The 26,026-nt window shown below is 41.0% G+C and overlaps 1 protein-coding gene across 2 annotated transcripts in view; it reads right to left on the bottom strand.

Annotated features, from left to right (window-relative positions):
- Positions 1–26,026, bottom strand: part of bbs9 (Bardet-Biedl syndrome 9) — a 382,854-nt gene that overhangs the window by 256,221 nt on the left and 100,607 nt on the right. For both annotated transcript variants that reach the window (XM_072260598.1, XM_072260608.1), the window contains exons 15-18: positions 21,464–21,604; positions 20,602–20,697; positions 9,107–9,279; positions 1,282–1,434 (exon numbers count right to left, since the gene is read on the bottom strand). In XM_072260598.1, coding sequence (XP_072116699.1) covers positions 1,282–1,434; positions 9,107–9,279; positions 20,602–20,697; positions 21,464–21,604 — 563 coding nt within the window. The remainder of the gene's footprint in view (positions 1–1,281; positions 1,435–9,106; positions 9,280–20,601; positions 20,698–21,463; positions 21,605–26,026) is intronic.

Raw genomic sequence — 26,026 nt, 5'->3', positions numbered from 1 at the left:
AATGTACCTAATAATGGGGAGAGCCTGTAATGGACTGAGATGTATCCACCACTTTTTGTAGACTTTTCCAATCATGGGCATTGGTGTTTCTGTACCAGGCAGTGATGTAACCAGTCAGGTTTCGCTCCACTGTGCATGCATAGACATTTGTCAAGATTGGTGTTAATAGCTCCTCTGTGCTGACAGTCAACATATATGCCCTCAAGGATGTGTGCTTAGACCCCTGTTTTACTCTCTCTATACTCACAACTCTATGACTAAGCACAGCTCAAAGGCCACCTACAAGTTTGCAGGTGACATCACAGTTGTCAGTAAAATCTCAAGCGGCAACAAGGAGGTATACAGCAGCGAGATAGATTAGCTGGGTCAAGTGATGTTGCAACATCAACCTCGCCTTTAATGTCATCAAGAGCAATGAATTGATTATGGACTTCAAGAAGGTGAAGTTGGGAGAACACTTACCAGTCCTCAATGAGTTGTCAGCAGTGAAAAGGGTGAGCAGTTTTAAGTTTTTATGTGTCAACATTTTGGAGAATTTATCCTGGCCCAACTGATGCAATCATAAAGAAGAGGCGCTAGCGGTTCTACTTCATGAGGTGTGAGGAGATTTGGTATGTACCAAAAACTCTTGTAGATTTCTATATGTTTACAATGGAGAGCATCTGATTGGTTGCATCACAGTCTGTCATGGAGGCGTCAATGTATAGGATTGCAGAGTGTTGTTAACTTAGCCAGCTCCATCATGGGTGCAATTTTCCCCACCATCAAAACAATCTTCAAGAGACTATGCCTCAAGAAGACAAGCAGCTACCTCTCAATATACTTTCTTCTCTTTGCTGCCATCTGGGGAGGATGTACAGGAGCCTGTAGATGTACACAAACTGATTCAAACAACAACCCCTTCCCTTCTGACATCAGATTTTTGAATGGTCAATGAACCCATGCACACTACCTCATCATTCCTTTTTCTGCACCATTTATTTATTTTGTAATTTATAGTCATTTTTTGGCTCTACACTATACTGCTGCCACACAACAATAAATTTCAGTGATAATAAACATCATTCTGATCTATTAATCAGCTTTACCTAAACTTTTCTATGGTCAAAGCATAAAAAGCCTCAACTGCAATGTTTCTTCCACATCAGGCATCACTTACATTGATAAGGTCATGTAAATTTTCATCAATATAGTACAATTAGCAAAGTGACACAGGCAGTTCAAGAAACAATGGACTAGCAGTTTTCTGAACGGACTAAGCAGTTTTCTGAACAGACTAACCTGTTGATATGTTCCATCCAGTAACGTATCCAGATTACGGAGAGGTGAGGGAGTTTTGTCCTTGAAGTGTGTTAAAAGTCGCCTTTGGATAGCCCTGTACTGTACAGCCCGTTCTGAAAGAAGCTCTTTATATTTCTCAGCATTTAGGCGCAGCTATATAAATAACAAAAAATATTTTACGCACAGTTCTTCTTTTGAAAACTTAAAAAAATCATTTGAGTTCATATGTTCAAAATATAAATAAACTTCTTAAATTCACTTTATCTGAGCCATTGCAGAAGTATAAAGGAAGGCCTCAATTTGGTGGACTGCAGCAAATAAATGCTTACTGCTGATGTCAAATGAAAATCCCTGTAAAGATCTAGTGATCAACACAGTGTAGATTTCACTTTTCCTAATGTTTATTTCATTCTGGTGACAGTACCATCTGATCTCTGAAATAGCTTCAAGCAGACTTGACGTCAAATGTCGATGACATCTGCATACCAGGCAGATGAGAACAAAAAGGCTGGTATGCATACACAAGATCAAAGTAGTAGCCAAAAAGTCAAATTGAAAAACTAAAATAAATTAAATTTAACTAATCTTAGAAAGGTTAAATTTTGAAATTCAATGGATTCCATTTAATTGAAATACATTGGAACCATAGATTTTGGCCCAATTAAGTGGCTGCCCCAATCAGCTGAAGTTTCTGAAAATAGTTAAGAGGGTTAAAAAGACAAACTACTATTTAACTGAGTAACAAATTATTTACTTTAATTAAATTCAGAACAAATTAGGACACCATCAATACTACTACAATACTATAAAACTGTATTGGTTCCTAATAACTATTGATGAAGGAATCCATCCACACTGCCGTGTTCTTTTGATTGACTATAAATGAACAAAATCACGCAGACACCTAGTGCAGATAATGGACTGCCTTCATACAATCCTTTCAACAGTTGCATCCTCCAAGTCTTTGTTTTCATTGTAACATTCAAAATCATTGTCAATCCCTTCAAATTCTTCATAGGTCTTAACTTGTTGAACTCATTTCATTTTCAGTCCCAGCCATTTCTGGCATCTCCAAGCCTGAATACTTGAAGCAAAACAGTTCAGAATTGTCGTACTGCTTATTTCTCACCAACTATCAGTGACAAAAATCACTGCTTTTTGAACACAAACACATGCAACTGATACCATTTAAAAACTTTGCTCTAAGCATGCTGTTGTCTCTAACTGACATACAAGTACACTGGACTGACGCTAGTAAAAAAAAAGTTCAGCAAGTCTCCTGTCCAAATTAAGCTGTGTAGTGTCACACATAAAGGAAATCGCAACAATTTACTCGATTAGTTTTTGCTCTTTAGGAGTTGTCCCAAATAAGTGGCTGCTCTGATTGACTGATAGCCCAATTAACGAACTAATTTGTTTTAACATACAAAATTAGTTTTTTTTGAGGTTAGAAACAAGAGAAAATCTGCAGAAGCTGGAAATCCAAGCAATACATTGCTGGAGGAACTCTGCAGGCCAGACTGCGTCTATGGAAAAGAGTACAGTCAATGTTTTGTAATGACACCCTTCAGCAGGACTGGAGAAAAAAAGATGAGCAGATTTAAAAGGTGGGGGGGGAGGGAGGAACAGGACTGGGAGGGGGAGGGGTGAAGTAAAGAGCTGGGAAATTGATAGCGTAAGAGTTACAGGGCTGGAGAAGGGGGAAATCTAATAGGAGAGGACTGAAGGCAATGGAAGAAAGAAGGGGGGGGGGGAGTAGCAGGTATTTCAGCTTGTTCCTGCCCCACTGAACGCACCTGCGTACCTTGACTCTATTTTATCCCCCTAGTTCAGTCCCTTTCTATCTACATCTGTGACACTTCACAGGCGCCGGATCTTTTCAAAGATTAAGCTCCCTGGCCCCCATCATCTTATTTTCACTGTAAATACCCAGTCCCTATACACCTCCATCCCCCACCAGGAATGCCTCAAAGTTCTCCATTTCTTTCTGGACACAAGACCAAACCAGTTCTCCTCCACCACTCTCCTCCATCTAGCAGAACTTGTCCTTACTCTTAATAATTTCTCCTTTGGCTCCTCCCACTTCCTCCAAACAAAAGGTGTAGCCATGAGCACTCTCATGGGTCCCAGCTATGTCTGCCTTTTTGTTGGCTACGTGAAACAGTCTATGTTCCAAGCTTACACTAGTGTCTGTCCCCCCACTTTTCCTATGCTACATTGATGACTGCATTGGTGCTGCTTCCTGCACCCATGCAGAGCTCATCAACTTCATTAACTTTGCCTCCAACTTCCACCCTGCCCTCAATTTACCTGGTCGATGTCCGACACCTCCCTCCCCTTTCTTGATCTCCATGTCTCTATCCCTGGAGACAGCTTTTCTACTGATGTCTATTATAAACCCACGGACTCTCACAGCTACCTGGACTCTACCTCTTCCCACCCTGGTTACTCAGAAAACACCATCCCCTTCTCTAAATTCCTCCTTCTTCGCCGCATCTGCTCTCAGAATGAGGCTTTTCATTACAGGACGAAAAAGATGAACTCCTTTTTCAAAGAAAGGGGCTTCCCTTTCTCCACCATCAATGCTGCCCTCAACCGCATCTCTTCCACCTCATGCATGTCTGCTCTCACCCAATCCTCCTGCCACCCTACCACAGATAGGGTTCCTCTTGTCCGCACCTACCACCCCACCAGCCTCTGTGTCCAGCACATAATTCTCCAGAACTTTCACCATCTCCAATGTGATTCCACATCTTTCCCTACCCTCCCACCTTCTATTTTTCACAGGGATCATTCCCTATGCAACTCCCTTATCTATTCATCCCTCCCCACTGATCTCCCACCTGGCACTTATCCTTTCAAGCAGAACAAGTGCTACAACTGCCCCTACACCTCCTCCCTTACTACCATTCAGGGCCCTAAACAGTCCTTCCAGCTGAGGCGACTGTTCACCTGTGAGTCTGTTAGGGTCATATACTGCGTCCAGTGTGGCCTCCTGTATATTGGTGAGACCTGACATAGATTGGGAGACCGCTTCGCTGAGCACCTAACGCTCCGTCGACCAGAAGAAGTGGGATCTCCCAGTGGCCACCCATTACAATTCCACTTCCCATTCCCATTCTGATATGTCAATCCATGGCCTCCCCTATGTCACAATGAGGCCACATTCAAGTTGGAGGAGCAACAACGTATATTCCTTCTGGGTAGCCTCCAACCTGATGACATGAGCATCCTTTTCTTGAACTTCTGGTAATGCCCGCCCCCCCCTTCACTATTCCTCATCCCTTTTTCCCTCACTCACCTTATCTCCTTGCCTGCCCATCGCCTCCCTCTGGTACTCCTCCCCCCCCCCTTTTCTTTCTTCCATGGCCTTCTGTTCTCTCCTTTTAGATTCCCTCTTCTTCAACCCTGTATCTCTTTCATCAATCAATTTTCCAGCTCTTTTCTTACCGCTCCCACACCCCCTCCCAGCATCACCTATCACCTTGTGTTTCTCTCTCCTCTCCCCCCACTTTTTAAATCTACTCATCTTTTTTCTCTAGTCCTGTTGAAGGGTCTCGGCCCAAAAAGTCAACTGTATTCTTTTCCATAGATGCTGCCTGACCAAATGGGTTCCTCCAGCATTTTGTGTGTTTTCAGGGTTAAAGATTGCTTTAAAAGTTCAAAGTGTGAAGTATATTTATTATCAAAGTACATATACGTCACCATATACTACCATGAGATTCATTTCCTTGCGGCTATTCACAGTAAATACAAGAAACACTATAGAAAACTGCATGAGTCAGACAAACAACCAATGTGCAAAAGACAACAAAATATGCAAATACAACAAGGAAAATACAAACCAAATAAAAATAAGCAATAAATATCAAGAACTTGAGATGAAGAGTCCTTTAAAGTGAGTTCATAGGTTGTGGAAACAGTTCATTGTTAGGATGAGTGAATTTCAAAGTTGAATGAAGTTATCTCCACTGGTTCAAGAGCCTTATAGTTGAGGGGTAAAACCTGTTACTGAACCTGGTGGCGTGGGTCCTGAGGCTCCTCTACCTCCTTCCTAATGGCAGCAGCAAGAAAAGAGCATGGCCTTGATGGTGGGGATCCTTGATGATGTATGTTTCTTTCCAGCAACACTGCTCCTTGTAGATGTGCTCAATTGTGGGGAGGGCTTTATCTGCGATGGTCTGGGCTGCATACACTACTGTTTTTTTTTATTTTATTCTATTCCAGGGCATTGGTGTTTCCATACCAGACCATGATACAACCAGTCAGAAGACCCTCCACTGCACATCTAAAGAAGTTTGTCAAAGTTTCAGATGACAGGCCGAACTTTCACTAACTTCTAAGCAGAGGTGCTGCCTTGCTTTCTTTGAAATAGCACTTACATGCTGGACCTAGGACAGATCCTCTGAAATGGTAACACTGAGGAACTTAAAGTTGCCAGGGTGCAGCTTCCCCACTTGAAAGAGATTGAATGTGTCTACCCGAAGGTTTTTTTAACTGGATTCCACTCAATGACCAAACAACTTTTCCTTTTTCCTCCTTTTATTTTTCGCAAGTGCTGCAGTTTGATCGTTCCATTAGTTCCATCAACCATTAGACATTAGTCACTAGTCACTAGGTGAAAAAACTGGCTACCTCTCCGGACTTTGTAGATGGATTCCGACCTGCACAGCCTCTGCTCCCTAATAGACTGTTATGTTTTCAAACCAGGCGCACCTTCTGGAAGGTTCCCGAGCTCTTCTTAAACCTCGCGCCATTTTCCAGAAGTGCTCGCGCGCGATGATCCCCGTGACGTGAAGCTAGCGCTAACCCAAAACGCAGTGACAGCAGTGCTCTTTTCCATGAAACAGTCTCTCAAGTTATTTAAAGTTCAGCATCTTACCGCAGATTCCAATGCTGCTCCGGGACTGCCGCTGTGATGCTGCGGGGTCCGCCTAATATTCCAGGCAGAAGCAGCACTCAGGCAGTGGGTTCCGTCCGGTCTATCAGTGGATTCTTGCTATTACTTTTAAATTTTATTTTCTTTTGCCTCTAGGTCCCAATACTTTCTCGAAACTCCAGTTTGACTTGACAAAAGTTGTTGACCCTCTCCACTTCTGATCCACCAATGAGGACTGGCTCACGGACCTCTGGCTTCCTGCTCATGTAGTCAATAATCAGCTCTTTAGTCTTGCTGATATTGAGTGAGAGATGTTGTTGTGTCACCACTCTGCCAGATCTTCAATCTTCCTTCTATATGCTGATTTGTCACCATCTTTGATTCAGCCAATGGCAGTGGTATCGGTAGCAAACTTAAATCTCATAGTCTTAAGTATAAAGCATTAGAGCAGAGGACTAAGCACACAGCTTTGTGGTACACCTGTGCTGATGGTGACTGTGGAGGAAATTTTTTTGTCAATCCGAACTGATTTGGGTCTGCAAGTGTGGAAATCAAAGATCCAGTTCTTGCAGTTTATTGATTAGTTTTGAAGGGATGATAGTATTGAATGCAGAACTGTGGTCAATGAAGAACATCCTTGTATAAGCATCTTCACTATCTAGATGCTCCAAGACTGAGTGAAGAACCAATGAAATAGCAGCTGCTGTTGACCTGTTGTGACAGTTGACAAATTGGATAGGATCCAAGTTGTTCTTCAGACAGGAGTTGATATGTTTCATCACCAACCTCTCAAAGCACTACATTGCAGTGGATGCACGTGCTACTGGACAATAGTCTTTAAGGCAAGATACTACATTCTTTTTGGATACCAGTACAATTGAAGCCTGCTTGAAGCAGGTGGATACCTTAGACTGCCAAAGTGAAAAGTTAAAGATATCAGTGAACATTCCAGCCAGTTGATCAGCACAAGTCTTCAATACTCAGCTGGGTACCTTGCCTGGGCCAGATGCTTTCCATGGGTTCACCCTCCTGAAGGATGCTCTCACATTGACCTCAGAGACTGAAATCACAGGGCATCAGGGATTATGAGAGTTTGTGAAGGTGCCACCATGTTTTGTCAGTCAACTCAAGCATAAAAGGAATTGAGCTCATCTGGGAGCAAAATCTTGCTGACACATATGTCACTTGGTTTACCTTGTAGGAGCTGTTAACATTTAAGCCCTGCCTCAGATGTTGAACATTCTTCTGTAATTCCAGTTTGATCCGGAATTGCCTCTTCGCATGTGAGATAACTTTCCAGATGTCACACCTGGATCTCTTGGACTTTATTTGATTAGCAGAACTCATTCACAACTGACTTTATAAGGACCGTGACAACTGTAGCATATTCGTTCAGATCCTTTGATGAGTCCTTAAACATGGCCCAGTTCACTTACTCAAAACAGTCCCATAGACGCTTCTCTGCCTCCCACGACCACCTCTTTATTGTGCTTAATTACTGTTAAGCTAAAGACCAAGGCTCCAGAAGTGTGGTTTAGCATGCTAATAAAACCTCTATAACACCTCATTCTACTAAATTTCACATTTCCTGTTTACGGTGACATCACATGTAAAAGGTTGAGAGATTTCCAGAGGATTTCTACCTTTCAGAACTTAAAATAGCCTAGGGTGGAACAGAGCATTTAACTGTTATTGTATAATTCAAAAGTTGATGTCTGTTTATTAATTTAACACTTACAAAGGCTAATTTTGTTTAAAAAGGCAACTAAGTTTGTTAATGAGCGCAGAGCAGTGGATGTGTGTTAAATGCACTCCAGTAAGCCTTTTTGACAAAGTCCCACCATGAGAGACTGATCCAAAGGGTTCATGCAAGCTGAATCAAAAATTGGCTTGGCAACAGGTGACAGATGATGATGATGGAGGGCTATTTTTTATTGAATGTCTGTGACTCATGTTCCACAGGGATTGTTGCTGGGACCCCTGCAGCTTATAATATACTTGAACAATTAGGATATGAATAGACGGCATGATCAACAAGTTTACAGATGACACTAAAATGTTGATATTGACAGTGTGGAGAGTAGCTTAGAATAAGGGTTGATATTGATGTGTTGGTGAAATGGGTTGAGAAATGGCAGGTGGAATTCAATTCAGATAATTGTGAAGTGATGCACTTTTGGAGTACTAATAAAGATAGGGCATACACCATTAATAGTAGGATTCTAGGGAGTAGTGAGGGATAGTAAGACCTTAGTGTGCAAGTCTAAAGGATCCTCGAATATGGGAGTAGAGATAGTATGTTTTAAAAAGGAAGATAGGATATGACTTTCATGAGTCAGGGCAACAAATATAAAAGCAGGGAGGTCCTGGTACAACTTTATAAAATACCAGTCAGACCTCAGCTGAAGAACAGTGGGCAACTCTGCTCACCACACAGTAGGAAAGATGTGATAAGTTTTAGAGAGTCTGCAGAGGAGATTCACCAAAATATTTCCTGGGAGGAGGTTATGAGCAGAGATTGGAGAAGTTAAATCTATTCTCCCTAGAACAGAGGAGGTTAAGAGGAGAGATTACTTAAGTATATAAAATTGTGATGACTATAGATAGGCTAGATTGTCGGAATCCTTTCGCCCATCAGTGGTGATTAAAACTGGAGACATAGATATGGAGTGAGAAGCAGGAGTTTTAGATGGGATTTGAGCATCCTTCTCATCAGAGTAGTGAGTACCCGGAATATACCACTGGAGAAAGTTGAAGCTCACAACATTTAAGAGTGGCAACATGTACTATGGTTAATTGCTAAACGAAAGGATTAGTTCAGATAAGTGCCCACTGGTGGTTGTGTTGGGCAGCATGGCCCTTTTCTATTCTATATGACTCCAAGACTAAAAGATTCGTCAGTGTTACTCCACAAACTCTGGACTACAGTGATTAAAAATGACAGACCTCAAAATGTCGATCAATTAATTGAAAGTACTCTTGCAAAGGAATGGGCCCTGGAAAGGTGCACACAAAGTCCTTGTGTTCTTCATTGGAAAAGGTCTCTTCCAAACGCTGAATAAGTCCTTTAGTGATTAGCCACAGATCTTCAAACTGGTCACATTGAACTCTGTATCGACCTGAGAAATTAAAAACATAAGAGTCGTTGTGTCATACAGCAGTGAAATAGGCCATTCAGCTCAACTGGCCTAAAGATGCCCTATAAGCTAGTTCCATTTGCCTACATTTGGCTCATATGTATCTAAATCTATCCTATTCACATACCTATCCAAATGTCTTTTAAATTTTGGTGTTATTGTACCTAACTCAACCAATTCCTCTGTCAGTTCATTCTGCATACGTACTACCCTCTATGTGAAAAGGTTGCCCCTCAGGTTCCTTTTAAACCTCTCCCCTCCCATCTTAAAACCTATGTGCTCTAATTTTTGATGCCCCAACCATGGGGGGGGGGGGGTGGGGGGGGTGGGCTCTGTGCATTCACGTTATCTATGTCCATCATTGTTTTTTTACAGCTCTACAAGATTATCCCCGTTTTCTGAACTCCAAGGATTGAAGTCCAAGCCTGTTTAACTTCTCCTTATAATCCTGCCAAACTTTTTTTTGCATTTGGTCTATCTTAATGGCTTAAAGTGAACATATTACTTCAAGTGTACACCACATCTTGCACAACTACAACATGACATCCCACTTCCTAAACTCAAAGCCCTGAATGATGAAGACCAGCATGCCAGTAGCCTTGTGTACCCTGTGTACCTGTCAGGCCACTATCAGCAAATTTTCAGAAAATGGATGAAAATAAGCACATGGATGAAAGATAAATGGAGGGCTATGCAGGAAGGAAGGGTTAGATTGCTCTTAGAGTACGTTAAAAGGTTGGCACAACATCATGGGCCAAAGGGCCTGTACTGCTTTATGTTCTATATTTTATATTCATGAATATTTAATAATTAATTAGATAATGTCATATAACATTTTTAACCTTTACCTACTTGCTTTTAAAGCAAAACCTTTACATATTTGCACCTTTTGCTTTTCCATCAAGTCCCAATGTAACCTTGAGGAAATACACTTCATCTACTACAAAACATACTGCAGCCCTTGGGATCAAACATGAATTCAGCAGTCTTAGACAACCAGCCATTTTTTTTGTGTCAGGACTGGTCAGTTCTGATCCAAGGTTGCCCACCTGTAATAGTCTCTTGCCACATACGCTGACTGATCTGTTTTTTTTTCCAGTATTCTATTTCATTAGGTTTCTAGTTATGTTCTGCCTCTCACAGAGCCAGTATATTCTTCTGTTTCATTTCCTCTGTCTAACTGTTCTTATTCATCCAATAACTAAATGGTACGAAACGCTTTGTGACACTTGATCAATTTTTCTCTCGAGTCCATCAGAGCTCCTTTCCTTGTTATTTCCATCTATACCCCTCTCTGTGACAAAAACACACTTATTTTAAGTCTATACTCCACCCTTAGGCCACATTCTCCAATCTCAACCTTGCCGAATTCGCCCAGAGACAGCAAAAGTGCAAAATCGCTCAGTCAATCCGAAAAAGGAATTACAGGTGTCCCCCCCTTTTCGAACGTTCGCTTTACAAAACCTCACTGTTACAAAAGACCTACATTAGTACCCTGTTTTCGCTTTCAGGAGGTGTTTTCACTGTTACGAAAAAAAAGCAGCGCACGGGGAAAATCAGTGCACGATAAAAGGCAGTGCACGCCCCGAGCAGCCGCTCTCCCCCGGATTCAGGACTGTATTCTCGCCGGCATTGCTTAAACACGTGCCTGTGAGCAGCCGTTTGCAAGACGAGTTCCAAGGTATTGGAAAAGCCTAAAAGAGCTCGTAAGGGTGTTACACTTAGCGTAAAACTAGACATAATTAAGTGTTTCGATCGTGGTGAACAAAGTAAGGACTAACTGAGTTTGGCTTGTGGAAGCTGACGAAGATGATGTTGAAGAGGTTTTGGCATCCCATGGACAAGAACTGATAGATAAAGAGCTGATGCAATTGGAAGAGGAAAGGATAACAATTGAAACTGAATACAGTAGCGAACGGACTGAAAGTGAAGTCATCCAGGAACTGAACGTGAAGTAACTGCGTGAGATTTTCGCTGCAATGATAAAGTACGACTTTAATTTTGAAAGGGTACGCAGGTTTAGGGGATATTTGCAGGATGGTTTGACTCCGTACAAAGAACTGTATGATAGAAAAATGCGTGAGGCTCAGCAGTCAAGCAAGCATCCGCATCAGCCACAGCAGACGATGAACCTCGACCTCCGACATCAATCAGGCAGTCATAGGAGAAGATGAGCTGCCTGCCCTAATGGAAACAGACGACGAGATGACACCCCAGTGTCCCACCACCCCGCGATTCGCGGAGAATGCAGTGGTAGTCGGGAGGCACACAGCACATCTTTAAGAAAAAAGCCGAAATGAACATGCTAATTAATTAGGTGCCGCCCGACAAGTAATTAATTAGCATGTTTATTTCAGCTTTTTTCTTAAAGATGTGCTGGATGCCTCCCGGCTACCGTTATACCCCTGCATGCTTCGCTTTTAGGTATCTGTCAGCGGCCCAGAGGGTGAGGGCCACTACACCACTCCAGCCTGCGACGACTCAGTCTAACACACCATCATCAGTGTGCTCGGCGCTGAACCAATTCCGGTAAGTGATACTACACTGTACATACATTATTTCTACTTTATATAGGCTGTATATTTTAACGTGTTATTTGGTATGATTTGGCAGCTTCATAGCTTAAAGGTTACTGTAGAGTGCTTGCACCGTGTTTTTGCCGACGGCGCTTGCGTGAGATTTTCGCTACGGAGAACAGTGCAGTAATGATTGTGGAAAAGTATTTCTACTTTATACACGCTGTGTATTTATCATATCATTCCTGCTTTTACTATATGTTACTGTTATTTTAGGTTTTATGTGTTATTTGGCATGATTTGGTAGGTTATTTTTGGGTCTGCGAACGGTCACAAATTTTTCCCATATAAATAAATGGTAATTGCTTCTGCGCTTTACGACATTTCGGCTTACGAACTGTTTCATAGGGATACTCTACCTTTGGATGGCGGGGAAAACCTGTATTGAATACTGAAAGGAATTTATTGATAGGCATTCAATAGAGCAGAAATGTAATTGCCATGCACCTACTCTTTTGATCCTTCCCACTTTCTACAAATCAAGGATGAAGACACAGGCACTTATACAGACCCCAGTTATGCTCATCTTTTGATATCAAACCTACACTAGGACCATTCTCCAACTCCTTCTCCACTACATCAGTGACGGCATTGGTGCTGCTTCCTGCATGAGTGCACATCTCATCAATTTTTAATCACCTTTGCCATCAACTTCCATCCTGCATTCAAATTCATCTAGACCATCTCTAACACTTCCTTTTCTGGATCTTTCTGAGGAACATCATACTTTGTTTAGTGAATGTGTGTTCATTACAGTAGCAGGCTGTCATTCTAGTGGATATGGTCTACAAATTCTAAGACCATATCCCACCATTTATAATTATGTTGTATTTTGAGACCCATTCCCCCACTCATTACGCTCGACCAGTTTATTTATTTCCCATAAACACATATCCAAGGGAGTTCTTACAACTTTGAACTTCACCTTCAGAATCCGGCTGCTAAGGTACAAATTCCAAGATGAAGGCACATATTAGGTCAGCTGAAGAAGCAGAGGCAAACTCAAGTGGGATTACACATAGAGGCTGAGACTAAGAACTGATCTTGCTGCAGTGTTTTTACTGCGGATATCCTACTATGGTGAAAAGACAGAAGTCCAAACATCTTCAGCATCTCAGAATCAGAATCAGGTTTATTATCACTGGTATGTGTTGTGAAATATGTTAACTTAGCAGCAGCAGTTCAATACAATATATAAAGTAGACTAAATTAAAGGCATCCGTTAGTCTTGCAAGACCATGGATCTGCACCTGGAAAGTCTTCACTCTCCAGGGCGCAGGCCTGGCCAAGGTTGTATGGAAGACCAGCAGTTGTCCATGCAGCAAGTCTCCCTTCTCCACGACACCAATGTTGTCCAAGGGAAGGGCATTAGGACCCATACAGCTTGGCACCAGTGTCGTCGCAGAGCAATGTGTGATTAAGTGCCTTGCTTGAGGACAAAACACGTTCCCTTGGCTGCGGCTCGAACTCACGACCTTCAGGTAGCTAGTCCAATGCCTTAACCACTTGGCCACGTGCCCACACAATACAAAATAATATAGAAAAATAAATTACAGTATATGTATATTTAATAGATTAAAAATAGTGCAAAAACAGAAATATATTAAAAAAGTGAGGCAGTTCATGGAATCAATGTCATCTTGGAATCAGATGGCAGAGGGGAACGTGTGCCTTCAGGCTTCTGTACCTCCTACCTGATGGTAGCAATGAGAAAAGGGCATGCCCTGGGTGGTGAGGGTCCTTAATAATGGATGCTGCCTTTCTGAGACACCGCTCCTGGACACCATAATTCATAGGCTAGTACCCAAGACGATGCCAAATAAACTTACGACCCTCTGCAGCTTCTTTCGGACCTGTGCAGTAACCCCTGCCCCCACCTCATACCAGACAATGATGCAGCCTGTCAGAATACTCTCCACGTTACATTGATAGAAATTTTTGAGTGTTTTTGTTGGCATACCAAATCTCTTCAAGCTCCTAATGAAGTATAGTCACTGTCTTGACTTCTTTGTAGCTGCACCAATACGTTGGGACCAGGTTAGGTCCTCAGAGATCTAGACACCCAGGAACTTGAAACTGCTCACTCTCTCTACTGCTGATCCCTCGATGAGGATTGGTTCGCGTTACCTCGTCTTATCCTTCCTGAAGTCCACAATCAACTCTTTCATCTTACTCACGTTGAGTGCAAGGTTGTTGCTGCGACACTACTCCACTCTTTTATGGCCTCACTCACTCCTTTATGGCTTCTCACCTCCATCTGAGATTCTACCAACAATGGTTGTATCATCAGCAAATTTATAGATGGTATTTGAACTATGCCTAGCCACACAGTCATGGGTATAGAGAGAGTAGAGCAGTGGGCTAAGCACACACCCAAGGTGCACCAGTGTTGATCGTCAGTGAGAAGGAAATATTATCACCAATCCGCACAGATTGTGGTCTTATGGTTAGGAAGTCGAGGATCCAATTGCAGAGGGAGGTACAGAGCCCAGGTTCTGTAACTTATCAATCAGGATTGTGGGAATGATGGTGTTAAATGCTGAGCTATAGTCGATGAACAGCATCCTGACATAGGTGTTTGTATTGTCCAGGTGGTCTAAGGCCACGTGAAGAGCCATTGAAATTGCGTCTGCCATTGACCTATTGTGGCGATAGGCAAATTGCAGTGGGTCCAGGTCCCTGCTGAGGTCAGTTTGGTCCTGACCAACCTCTCAAAGCATTTCATCACTGTGTGTGTGAGTGTGTGAGTGCTACCGGGCAATAGTCATTAAGGCAGCTCACATTATTCTTCTTAGGCACTGGTATAATTGTTGCCTTTTTGAAGCAGGTGGGAACTACCGCCCGTAACAGTGAGAGGTTGAAAATGTCCTTGAATACTCCTGCCAGCACATTTTCAGAGTCTTACCAGGTATTCCATCAGGGCCTCCCACTTTGTGAGGGTTCACTCTCTTTAAGTACAGCCTAACATCGGCCTCCGAGACAGAGATCGCAGGGTCATTGGGTACAGCAGGGATCTTCACAGCTGCAGTTATATTCTCCCTTTCAAAGCGGGCATAGAAGGCATTTAGTTCATCTGGTAGTGAAGCATCACTGCCATTCATGCTATTGGGTTTCGCTTTGTAGAAAGCAATGTCTGGCAAACCCTGTCAGAGTTGTTGTGCATCGAATGTCTCCTCCAATCTGGTTTGAAATTGTCTCTTCACCCTTGAAATAGCCCTCTGCAAATCATACCTGGATACCTGGTTTTCTGGTACAGACCTGGGTCGTCACACTTGAATGCCACAGATCTAGCCTTCAGCAGACAATGCATCTCCTGGTTCATCCACTGCTTTTGGTTTGGCAATGTACAGCAAGTCTTTGTAGGCACATGCTCATCCACACAGGTTTTAATGAAGTGGGTAACAATTGCAGCATACTCATCCAGATTGGAAGATGAATCTCTGAATACAGTCCAGACCACTGACTCAAAGCAGTCCTGTAGGTGCTCCTGTGCTTCCCTTGTCCAAACCTGCTTGGCCCTCACTACTGGTGCTGCAGTCTTCAGTCTCTGCCTGTACTCAGGGAGTAGAGGTAGTACAGCTAGGCAATCAGACTTCCCGAAGGGAGGGTGTGGAATAGCATGGTAGGCATTCTTGATGGCGGTGTAACATGGTCCAGTGTGTTGTTTCCTCTGGTATTGCAAGTCATCTGTTGATGGTAATGGTTTAGTGATTTTTTTCAGACTGGCCTATTTAAAACCCCCAAAAACGATGGTGAAGGAGTTAGGGTATACTGTTTCATGCATGTTGATCCCATTGCTCAGAACATCTAAAGCCTGATTGACATTGGCCCGAGGTGAAATATATACGCTACCAAAATGATCACGGTAATCTCCCATGGTAGGTAAAATGGACCACATTTAATTGTGATATATTCCAGGTCTGGTGAGCAGAATTGGGACAGCATTGATATATTTGTTATATATATCATTGATATATAAGAGGAGTTGATTATGAGGCATACTCCTCCACCTTCTGCTTTTGAGAGACTCTGTGGATCTATCCATCGATCTGAATTACTGCATCCAGTACAGAAGGGGTTAACCAGGATTCTGTGAAACAAAGGACACATGTGATCCTAATGTCCTTCTGATTCAGCACCCTAGCTCTGAGACCAGTCTCAGAATATTCCCAAGTGATACAAAATTATTTTGGGAAATTTAGATCCCAGTTTTAATGATGAAGACTTGGGGATAAAACTGATAGAGCAAGTTCCAACTCCCCTGCTCTTCAAAAAAATTTAACCCACCAAAGAGCTGTGTTACATGTTGCAACATAAACTTCTGTTGTGGGTTTGATCTCACTGTGTTTTCCCTTAGCGTTAAGAATACTGCCCACAACCACAAATTAATCAGTATCTACCATACTTTCAGCCAGTGCACTCTCATCATGACATCCTTGAATCTTCTATCAATCTCTTTAAAATCAATCATGTCTGATTCTTGAACTCCTACCTCATGCTAATTGAAAAGCTTTGTGTTGACCCTTTCTAAAGTTGACACAGCTTTGAAAATTTTGTCAAATCTCTTCTCTAACTTCCAGTTTCAAGGAGTACCCCAGATTCTTTAGACAGGAGTTATGAACACAAACTCAATCAAAATCAAACAACTTTAAATTACTTTTTTAAAATCTCAAAACAAAATTCTCCTGTGCTGTCTCTCAATAGCTGCTTTATTTCTAATGTGCCCACTAAATACCATAAAAAAAAAACGGAGTAAGTTAACCTCCTTAAAGTCCTCACACTGACAGTCCAAGTGTAACCGAATGAGAGCTTCACATGTTATTGAAGTAGCTTCTCCATTGATTAGGGTCAACCATGGTAGTTGCATGCTAGCTGTCTACGCAAGCCAAGACAGTATGATATGGAGAGCAAGTTGTTGCCCATACAGCAAGCTCCCCCTCTCCGCACAACTGATTTGAATCCAAAGGAATGCAGTTTGGCACCAGTGGCATTGCAGGAGTTGCCAGACAGCATTTAACTCAACACAGGGCTACTCCAGGGTCTTGATTTCCAGATTTTTCCTCTGAGTTTACTCCCAAAGCCTTCCCCTTGAGTGGGCATAGCCACAAGGCAGTGAAGGTTTGACATCAGAGTATTTGTTCTCCAACCATGGCTGGTGAGTGCCAACTGCTCAAAGTGAATGGTTTTAAAGTGCTGGTAACCTGCCTTTGCCCCTTCTCCTGTCAGCAGAATTGGTTCCATTGGACTTGGTGATCAACCACATGTGAAGGCCAGAAGCTGGACTTGGCTGTCAGAGGCTATTTGAGAAGAACACCTTTGGAAGCACTTAATAGGTGTGGGAGCTTATCTCTGCTACTCCTCCTGGGCTATGACAACCTTAAAGAACCTGTTATTGAAGTGATCCTAGATAATGGTAGTGAATTTAGATGAAAAAGTAACTTGTTTAAGTGTCCAGCTGGTCACTGGATTTAATGTGGCCCCGTCCACACAAATACAATGCCTATATCCAGTACATAGCTCTGCATGTTTACAATGAAATGGACTGGCATGGATTAGAATGAAATGGTTTGAACATTGTGTGTAGGACATCTCTCAAAAATCAAGCACTAAAGCTAGAACATAGAATAGCACAGCACAGTACAGGCCCTTCAGCCCACAATGTTGTGCTGACCCTTAAACCCTGCCTCCCATATAACCCCCCACCTTTAATTCCTCCATATACTTGTCTAGTATCTGTTATCTGTCAAGTAGGGGACCGTGCACAATTCTGATTTGATGGAGACAGATGTGAGAGCACGGAGGAACACCTGGAAAACTTCTGAAATGCCCATTTCGCTGCTGCTGCTACTATGTGGTAAGCGGAATCTCCGGAGCCGAAGGCCCCGAAATCCTCGGCTTTGCGTGTTTCAGTGGCTGGGGAGAGGTCAAAGGTGCTCGGCAGAGGATGGCGCTCGGGAGGCTGTATTGGAGAGGCTGGTCAGAAGCTCGAAGTTTTCGGACGGATGGACTCAGTGTCGGCTGTGGTCGGCTGCTTCCAAGGCATCAGCAAGTTGACGGTGCCTGGAGGTTTATGGCAGGGAGTTTCTTCCTTTTGCCGCCTGCTATCGGGGACTCGGGAGTCGATCGACTCGGGACTTTGAGACTTTTTTTTTTTTTTTTTACTGTGCCCATGGTCTGTTCTTCATCAAATTATGGTATTGCTTTGCACTGCTGTAACTATATGTTATAATTATGTGGTTCTGTCAGTGTTAGTCTTTGGTCTGTCCTGTTTTCTGTGATATCACTCCAGAGAAACATTGTATCATTTCGTAATGTATGTATGCATTTCTAAATGACAATAAAAGAGGACTGGGTGTTCTCATAATCTAATCTAATCTAGTAGTCTCTTAAATTTCACTAGTGTATCGGCCTCCACCACTGACTCAGGCAGTGCATTCCATGCACCAACCATTCCCTGAGTGAAAAACCTTCCTCTAATATCCCCCTTGAACTTCCCACCCTTTACCTTAAAGCCATGTCCTCTTCTACTTAGTGGTGGTGCCCTGGGGAAGAGGCGCTGGCTATCCACTCTATCTATTCCTCTTATTATCTTGTACACCTCTATCAGGTCTCCTCTCATCCTCTTTCTCTCCAAAGAGGAACGCCCTAGCTCCCTTAATCTCTGATCATAATGCATACTCTCTAAACCAGGCAGCATCCTGGTAAATCTCCTCTGTACCCTTTCCAAAGCTTCCACATCGTTCTTATAGTGAGGCGACCAGAACTGGACACAGTACTTCAAGTGTGGCCTAACCAAAATTTTATAGAGCTGCATCATTACCTCGCGACTCTTAAACTCTATCCCTCGACTTATGAAACTAACACCCCACAAGCTTTCTTAACTACCCTATTTACCTGTGAGGCAACTTTCAGGGATCTATAGACATGTACCCCCAGATCCCTCAGCTCCTCCACACTACTAAGTATCCTGCCATTTACTTTGTACTCTGCCTTGGAGTTTGTCCTTCCAAAGTGTACCACCTCACACTTCTCTCGGTTGAATTCCATCTGCCACCTTTCAGCCCACTTCTGCATCCTCTACACTATCCACAACACCACCAAACTTTGTGTCGTCTGAAAACTTGCCAACCCACCCTTCTACGCCCACATCCAGGTCGTTAATAAAAATCACGAAAAGTAGAGGTCCCAGAACCGATCCTTGTGGGACACCACTAGTCACAACCCTCCAATCCAAATGTACTCCCTCCACCACGACCCTCTGCTTTCTGCAGACAAGCCAATTCTGAATCCACCTGGCCAAACTTCCATGGATCCCATGCCTTCTGACTTTCTGAATAAGCCTACCATATGGAACCTTGTCAAATGCCTTATTAAAATCCATGTAGATCACATCCACTGCACTACCCTCATCTATATGCCTGGTCACCTCCTCAAAGAACTCTATCAGGCTTGTTATATACCATCTGCCCTTCACAAAGCCATGCTGACTGTCCCTGATCAGACCATGGTTCTCTAAATGCCCATAGATCCTATCTCTAAGAATCTTTTCGAACAGCTTTCCCACCACAGATGTAAGGCTCACTAGTCTACAATTACCCGGACTATCCCTACTACCTTTATTGAACAAGGGGACAACATCGCCTCCCTCCAATCCCCGATACCATTCCCGTGGACATGTTTGGCGATAAGTGTTTATCAATGCATGTGAAGCACAAACTCAAATCTGTGGAGAAGTTGACATTGTGTTCATGATTATATCCTTGGAGTTTAACTGGAGTACATGCAGGAGACGGAGTTATCAATAAAGGAATAATGCCCTTGGCATCATTCTCATTCAAAAGAGAATAATATAAAACTTACAACACAGGGAAAGGCAGAAGTCAACCATAAATTTTAGACTTTCAAGTTAAACTGGAAAAGAGTACATAAGTACACACAAGTTTTCTAGACTACTGGCACACTCAAATAAAATTTGGTGCAGAAGAAGTATTTGGCACTGATTTTTTCTATACTTGTCACCAGGATGAAACAAATATTTCACCACTAATTCTTGATTTGCATATTCGGTGTGAAAAACCTACTCCACATGCCACACACTTAATTAACTGGGAAGACTTACTTTTATCAACATTGTACTTCATTTCTGCTTGGAACAAGGACAGCTACAAAGTCAAAAAACATCAGTCTTACATAACAATAAGAAATCTGGTATGAGAACTAATAAGCTCAGTAAGCAAAACACTATATTTCACACATCACTTCACCCAAACACAAGAATCAACAGTCTCCTTAAAGATATTCCTGGGCAGAAATGGGTCATCCATAACCTGCAATTCTTTCCTGATTGCCAGAGGCACAAGGTCAGTAAATAACAGAAGATCTCAAAACCCTCTTAGAATAAAAGGTTAAAGTGATACTTAAAGCATCAAAAATTGAAAGCAGATATTTTTCTCTCTATAAACAATGTATATCAAATTTTAAAAAAAAAAGTATTACAAAAGCACTTCTTAGGAGCTGATATTACCTTCTAAGCTTACTTATACAATATGATGCTGCATTCTCCTGTTAAAAGAGGCAAGGGACAGAGCACAAAATTGGAAGTAGATTTAAAAGAATAATTATAATTCTTGAAATGAGATATGCGCCCTTATTGCATGCTGTACACTAGAAGTAGTTGTAGTTGGTTAATTTGAAGGCAGTTAATGGGATAATCAAAGATCATACTCACTTGATGTCTTTGAGGCTAAAACTGTAATCGTTGACCCTGAGAGTAATTTAAATCCCAAAACATTTATCTGTTCATGATCTGACTCTCCAAGAAAATCTGTTTTTATAAACAAAAATGGAAAATGAACCGAAATGTGAGCATAACAAAGCAACGGCCACGCATACAGCTTTTGCCAGAAGTTCAACATAGAAATTGCTCAAACTGGACTTTGTGAATACAATAAAATTACACATCTTTAATAAATAAATTAATTGACTAAAATATTTAAATATTTGAAAATAAAAATTGAACTTCAAAAGGCAAAAATATTTCATTACAGTTCACAAAGATCTTGTGTTGTTATGTAGGGAAATAACTGTGGTGCCATTTACTGTATAAAAGCATAGCTAAAGAGTAGAAAAATTAATTCTGTATTACATACACATGATAACAATTACATGTACTGAGCTTATTACAAGTTCCAAATAGAAGAGATCTACTGAGGTTCTGAGTCTCCATCTACCCATTAAGATCTTGAGTCCAGTTCTGCACTGATCTCATTAAACCCAGCATTAAAGTGCTGCAGCTGAGCTTAATATCTGGGTTAATTGTTGCCTAGTACCTTTTGCAAGGCAAGAACAAAATAATTTCCAGCTGCAACACCCAATAATCAGGCTCATAAATGAACCTATAAAGTGCCACTAAAAAGTGTCACGCTCTTCACCAGAAAAAGTAAGACAACTGAGAACAATAAGATGAATAAATTGCATTACATAAATATTAATTTCATATGCAGCCACTATTGACAGTGCCTTGTTAATATTTGTTATTCTATCGTAATTGGTAATGACATATACCAGCTTTACTGGTGTAAAGTGCTTACCTGGAAAAAGAACTGCAATGTTTACTGGTGGCTTGTTTGTATCAATTGTAATTTTATGAACAGCATTCTTACATGGTTGAACTGGTTGGCAAATTAATTTGAGAGGCAAACTAAATGTGCACTGTACAATTCGAGGCACACCTGCAAGGCAAGATTACTGTTAACATTTCTGAATTAAGATCTGCATTATCCTGCTACAGTTTTTAAGCTATAATTGGGGAAAAATTACTGCTGAAGTATCATTGACTTCAAATATTAACTCCTTCTTTCTCCACGCAACTAAGTATTTCCAGCATTTTCTGTTTCTATCATAGTCTTTAATTTAATTTTTTATTTCAGAGTAATGCCTTGCTGTGTAATTGTTTCCCCATGATTCTCTACCTTTACCCTAACAAACTTTTGGCGATGAGACAAGGAGGAATTTATTCCAATGTTCTCTGCAATTATTAGTGGTTGTGCTCTGTATATTATCACAAGAACTGAGCCAGGATCAAGATTTGTTCTTTTCAAAGGTCTTTTAATTTCTGTGTCAGGAGATAAAAAAAAACTTTTGCAAAATTGGCTTAATGAAAAAACTAGCCATATTTAAACCCATAAGATATGCAAACAAACTATTAGTAGGGCTCTGCTTCCATAACAATCTCATTATCAGACTCTTCAAGTACTCTGCTTCAAAATTTACAGTGTTGTATAGTGATTAGGATTTTTGCTGTTGTAGTAATAAACTTGGTGTTCATTATAATAACCAAACAGCCAAGTACTATTACAATAAATTGCCAGTTATCATTGAGAACAGCTCTACAGAATTGTATATTATCAAGTATGAGACTTAAACTCACATGTGCATAACACCTTTAAGGCATTCCAAGGTGTTAGCAAATATGAACATTTGAAGTAGGAATACAAAAGTCTCTTGAATCTGCTGCACTATTTCATATGATAGCTGATCGCATTAGTAACCTCAAATTTGCATTCTTGTCTGGAAACATGAAATATAGAAAAGTATAGCACAGCAACTGGTCCTGCCGCCCACAAGGGTTGTGCCAAACTAACTAGTAATCAAATGCCAAATTACACTACTCCCTTCTGCCTAATTGTCTAAGAGCCCTTTCAATGCCTCCACTGCACTTGCCCCCACCACCACCCAAGGCAGCACATTCCAGGCACCCATCATTCCCTCCAAGTGTTACAACAAACTTGCTCCACATATTTCCATTGAAAATACTCCCTCTCCCTTCAAATGTATGTCATCTAGTATCAGACATTTTAACCCTGGGTAAAGATAATGACCGTCTCCTCTGGCGTGATCCTATCAACCTCAACCAGATTTCCCCTCAGCCTCTCCACAGAAAACAACCCAAGTTTGTCCAACCACTCCTTACAACACCTGTCTAATCTATGCAGCATCCTGATAAAGCTTTTTTTTAAAAAAAAACACCCTTTCCAAAGCCTCCACATCCTTCATATTATGTTCTTTCATGTCCTGTTTATCTTCCATCATAATACTCAGAAGACTTCCTTCCACTGCCCTTTGAGGAAGAGATATCCAGAGATTAATGATCATCTAAAAACTTGCATCATCACACTTACAGAGGTGTCCCTTCATTTTTAAATAGTGATCCCCTCGTTCCCAAATATCCCACAAAAGAAAATATCTTTACATCAATTCTGTGATCATTAATGTTTTAATTAAGAACTCTCACACTCTTCTGAGCTCTAGGGTATAGAAACTTATCTGTACAATGTTTCCTCAGAAGTCTTATCACCTTTTCCAGATGCACAATACTCCAGAACTGTAGTAAAACTCCTTGGTTTTGCATTTACTTTCCCACCAATAGGCGATAACATGTTGTTAGCTTTCTTAACTAGTTATTGTAACTGCACACTAGCCTTATGCAAATCGTGCACTAGGAGATTCAAATCCTTCTGCAGTTTCTCACTGTTTATGATATGATCTTTTTCATTCTGTCAAGATGGACAAGTTTACATTTTCCAATATTTTACTAGAGATGTTTGCCAACTCACTTAACCTCTTTCTAGCAGCATTATCAAAGTAATTTGACACGAAGCTACATGGGGATCTACTACGATAGTGATCAAAAGCTTGGTCAAACAGGTAGGTTTTGCGGAAAGAGAAACAAAGGGAGGAACAGATTTACATGCAGAGTTCCAGAGCAGATAGACCATTAAGTTACTTCTCATACCCCTAAAGCACTTTACAGCTAATAATGTTCTATTGAAGTGTGGTTGCTGTTGAAATATGGAACAAGCAACAAATTTCCATAAAATAGAAAAGTGAAAATGACCAATCTTTCAGAAATAGTGGTCATACTACAAGGAAACAGCTTGCCACCTCTTCCTCAAAATATTTCAATTGAGATCCTTTTCATCCACCTGAAGATAATTAATACTCAGCTTGATGTCACATTGGAAAGATGGTAAAAAAATCTTTCCAGTTGTTGTTCACTGGACATAACTAAGTGCATGAAAAGATAAGCCAAATTCAAAAATGCCTGCAATAAGGGATTTCTTTTCACATTTTCTATATGGTGTGTACTCTGATGTTCTCAATGCATTTGTGTATATTTAATGTAAGCAGTTGTGGTGAGATATAATGTGACCATTACTGGGTTATTGGAAAACAAAGGAAACATTGACAAAAACAACACACAAATGTATTATTTTGAAATATTATACCAAATGCAGTGTATATGGCACTAACATCAGTAGAAATTTAATTTTGGCAGGCAGATGGAATAGTCCATGGTGATTTTTTTTCCAAAAGCCTGGATGTTAAATTGCAAAACAGTACGTACATTACGAACTTTTGGCACGTGCTGTTAAAAGACGCAAGTACTGGAAAATAGAAAATACTGTAGAATTAGATTAGGAAGTATGAAGCACATGACTTAATGGTGGAGCTGTGCAACTTTCTTTGAGGTTTTGGAGAGATCAGAACTCATTCACCATGTAGTAGATAACTACTGGTAAGATTTAAAAGTTATTGTGGAAGATTTTGTTCATTATTAAGCTACTTCATGATATGTTCCCAGAGTAGTTTAATTTCCAGGGTTCAAGTAAAACGAAATTAGTAATTTGCACATGCATTATGTATATACTTACTCATCTAAATACCACATACCAATTGAAAATAGTTGTAGCTATGGTTACCTGTACATGTATTTTCACCACCCTCTGGTTACAGCTAACAAGTTCGTTGATTTTCATCTAATCTGTTGAACAGTTTTTAAAAGATCATTTCTAACCAGATCTTTGATTTTCCATTTAACCTCTACATTAATGTAAATCGTTACCATTCCGTGTCAATGACAAGACTACTTCAATTTATATGTTACAGTAGAATTTTGAGAAACTGAAACAGTGCATTTTAATTCAGGAAATCATACTGTGAAGCATATTTCCATTTCCTATCCAAGATTCCACTCAGAGATTTTACAATCTCCAGTTTACTGCGAAATTTGACTGCATACTGGGTACATTTCTCTGACATTAGATGTACCTTTGAAACCCTTGAAACCTTTTAAACATGGAGCAGCTTTAACGCAAGGGACTTTGTATTACTGGTCCATTGGTTTTAAGTTATATTCATTATGTTTTGTGGATAAACATTATAAATGGCCCTCAATAAGTGCTTGGAAACCATACATTGTGCTTAAAAAAAAATTAAGCTTCACTGAAGCCCAACTTATGAGAGGCAAAGTATGTTAAAAACAAAACCTGAAAAAGGGAGGAACTCAGCTGGTCAAGTAGCAGCTATGGAGGCAAACAATGGAAGCTGACATTTTGGGTTGAGACCCTGCATCAGCATTGAAAAGAAATAAAACATTTCCAGTATATCACACTACTTAAGGGGGTCAGATAAAAGCTGGTGGATGTTAGGTGGAGCCAGATGGCATGATGGTCAGATGGAATAGGGGAGGGGTGGAGTAGTAGGAGATATGAACAAAGGAAGAAGAAAAGCAGGTGGACAGATGAGTGTGTATGGGAGGAGAGCACTAGGATGTGTATGGGAGGAGAGCACCAGGAGTGCGGGTTATCTGAAATTAGAAAATTCAATATTCACATCATTGTAAGCTATTCAACCTATACACTAGCAATATTTCCTGTTTCCTCTCAGTCTTGATGTAGGGCTTTGACCCAAAATGTAGACCTTCTTTTCACAGATGCTGCTTGACTATCTGTGCACTTTAGGCATTGTTTTTTTTACCCTAGATGCCAGCATCCGCAAACTCTTTTGTTCATTTTCACAAATATCTAAGATGGAAATCTTGGACTAACCAACAGAGTCACTAAAACTAAACAGGTATAAAGTGATGAGAGGTGGGGGATGCCAGGGGCAAGGCACGTGGTGAGATGGTAACTACACCTCTATTTTATAGTAGAATACATCACAAAATACTGCTGATGAACTAACAAGTTTTATTTATTTCTGAAATTCAATGTTCAGTTAAGAATTGAAAAAGGGATTACTGAATTATGAAAATAGATAATGTTCTCGGAAATGGAGCGTAACATGAGAAGTTGTAAAATTGTCAATCACAG

Source organism: Mobula birostris, chromosome 1, assembly GCF_030028105.1.
Source record: "Mobula birostris isolate sMobBir1 chromosome 1, sMobBir1.hap1, whole genome shotgun sequence".
In the NCBI taxonomy this organism is placed as follows: domain Eukaryota; kingdom Metazoa; phylum Chordata; class Chondrichthyes; order Myliobatiformes; family Myliobatidae; genus Mobula; species Mobula birostris.
The sequence above is the reverse complement of the archived record's forward strand: the minus strand, read 5'-3'. Positions and strand labels throughout refer to the sequence as shown.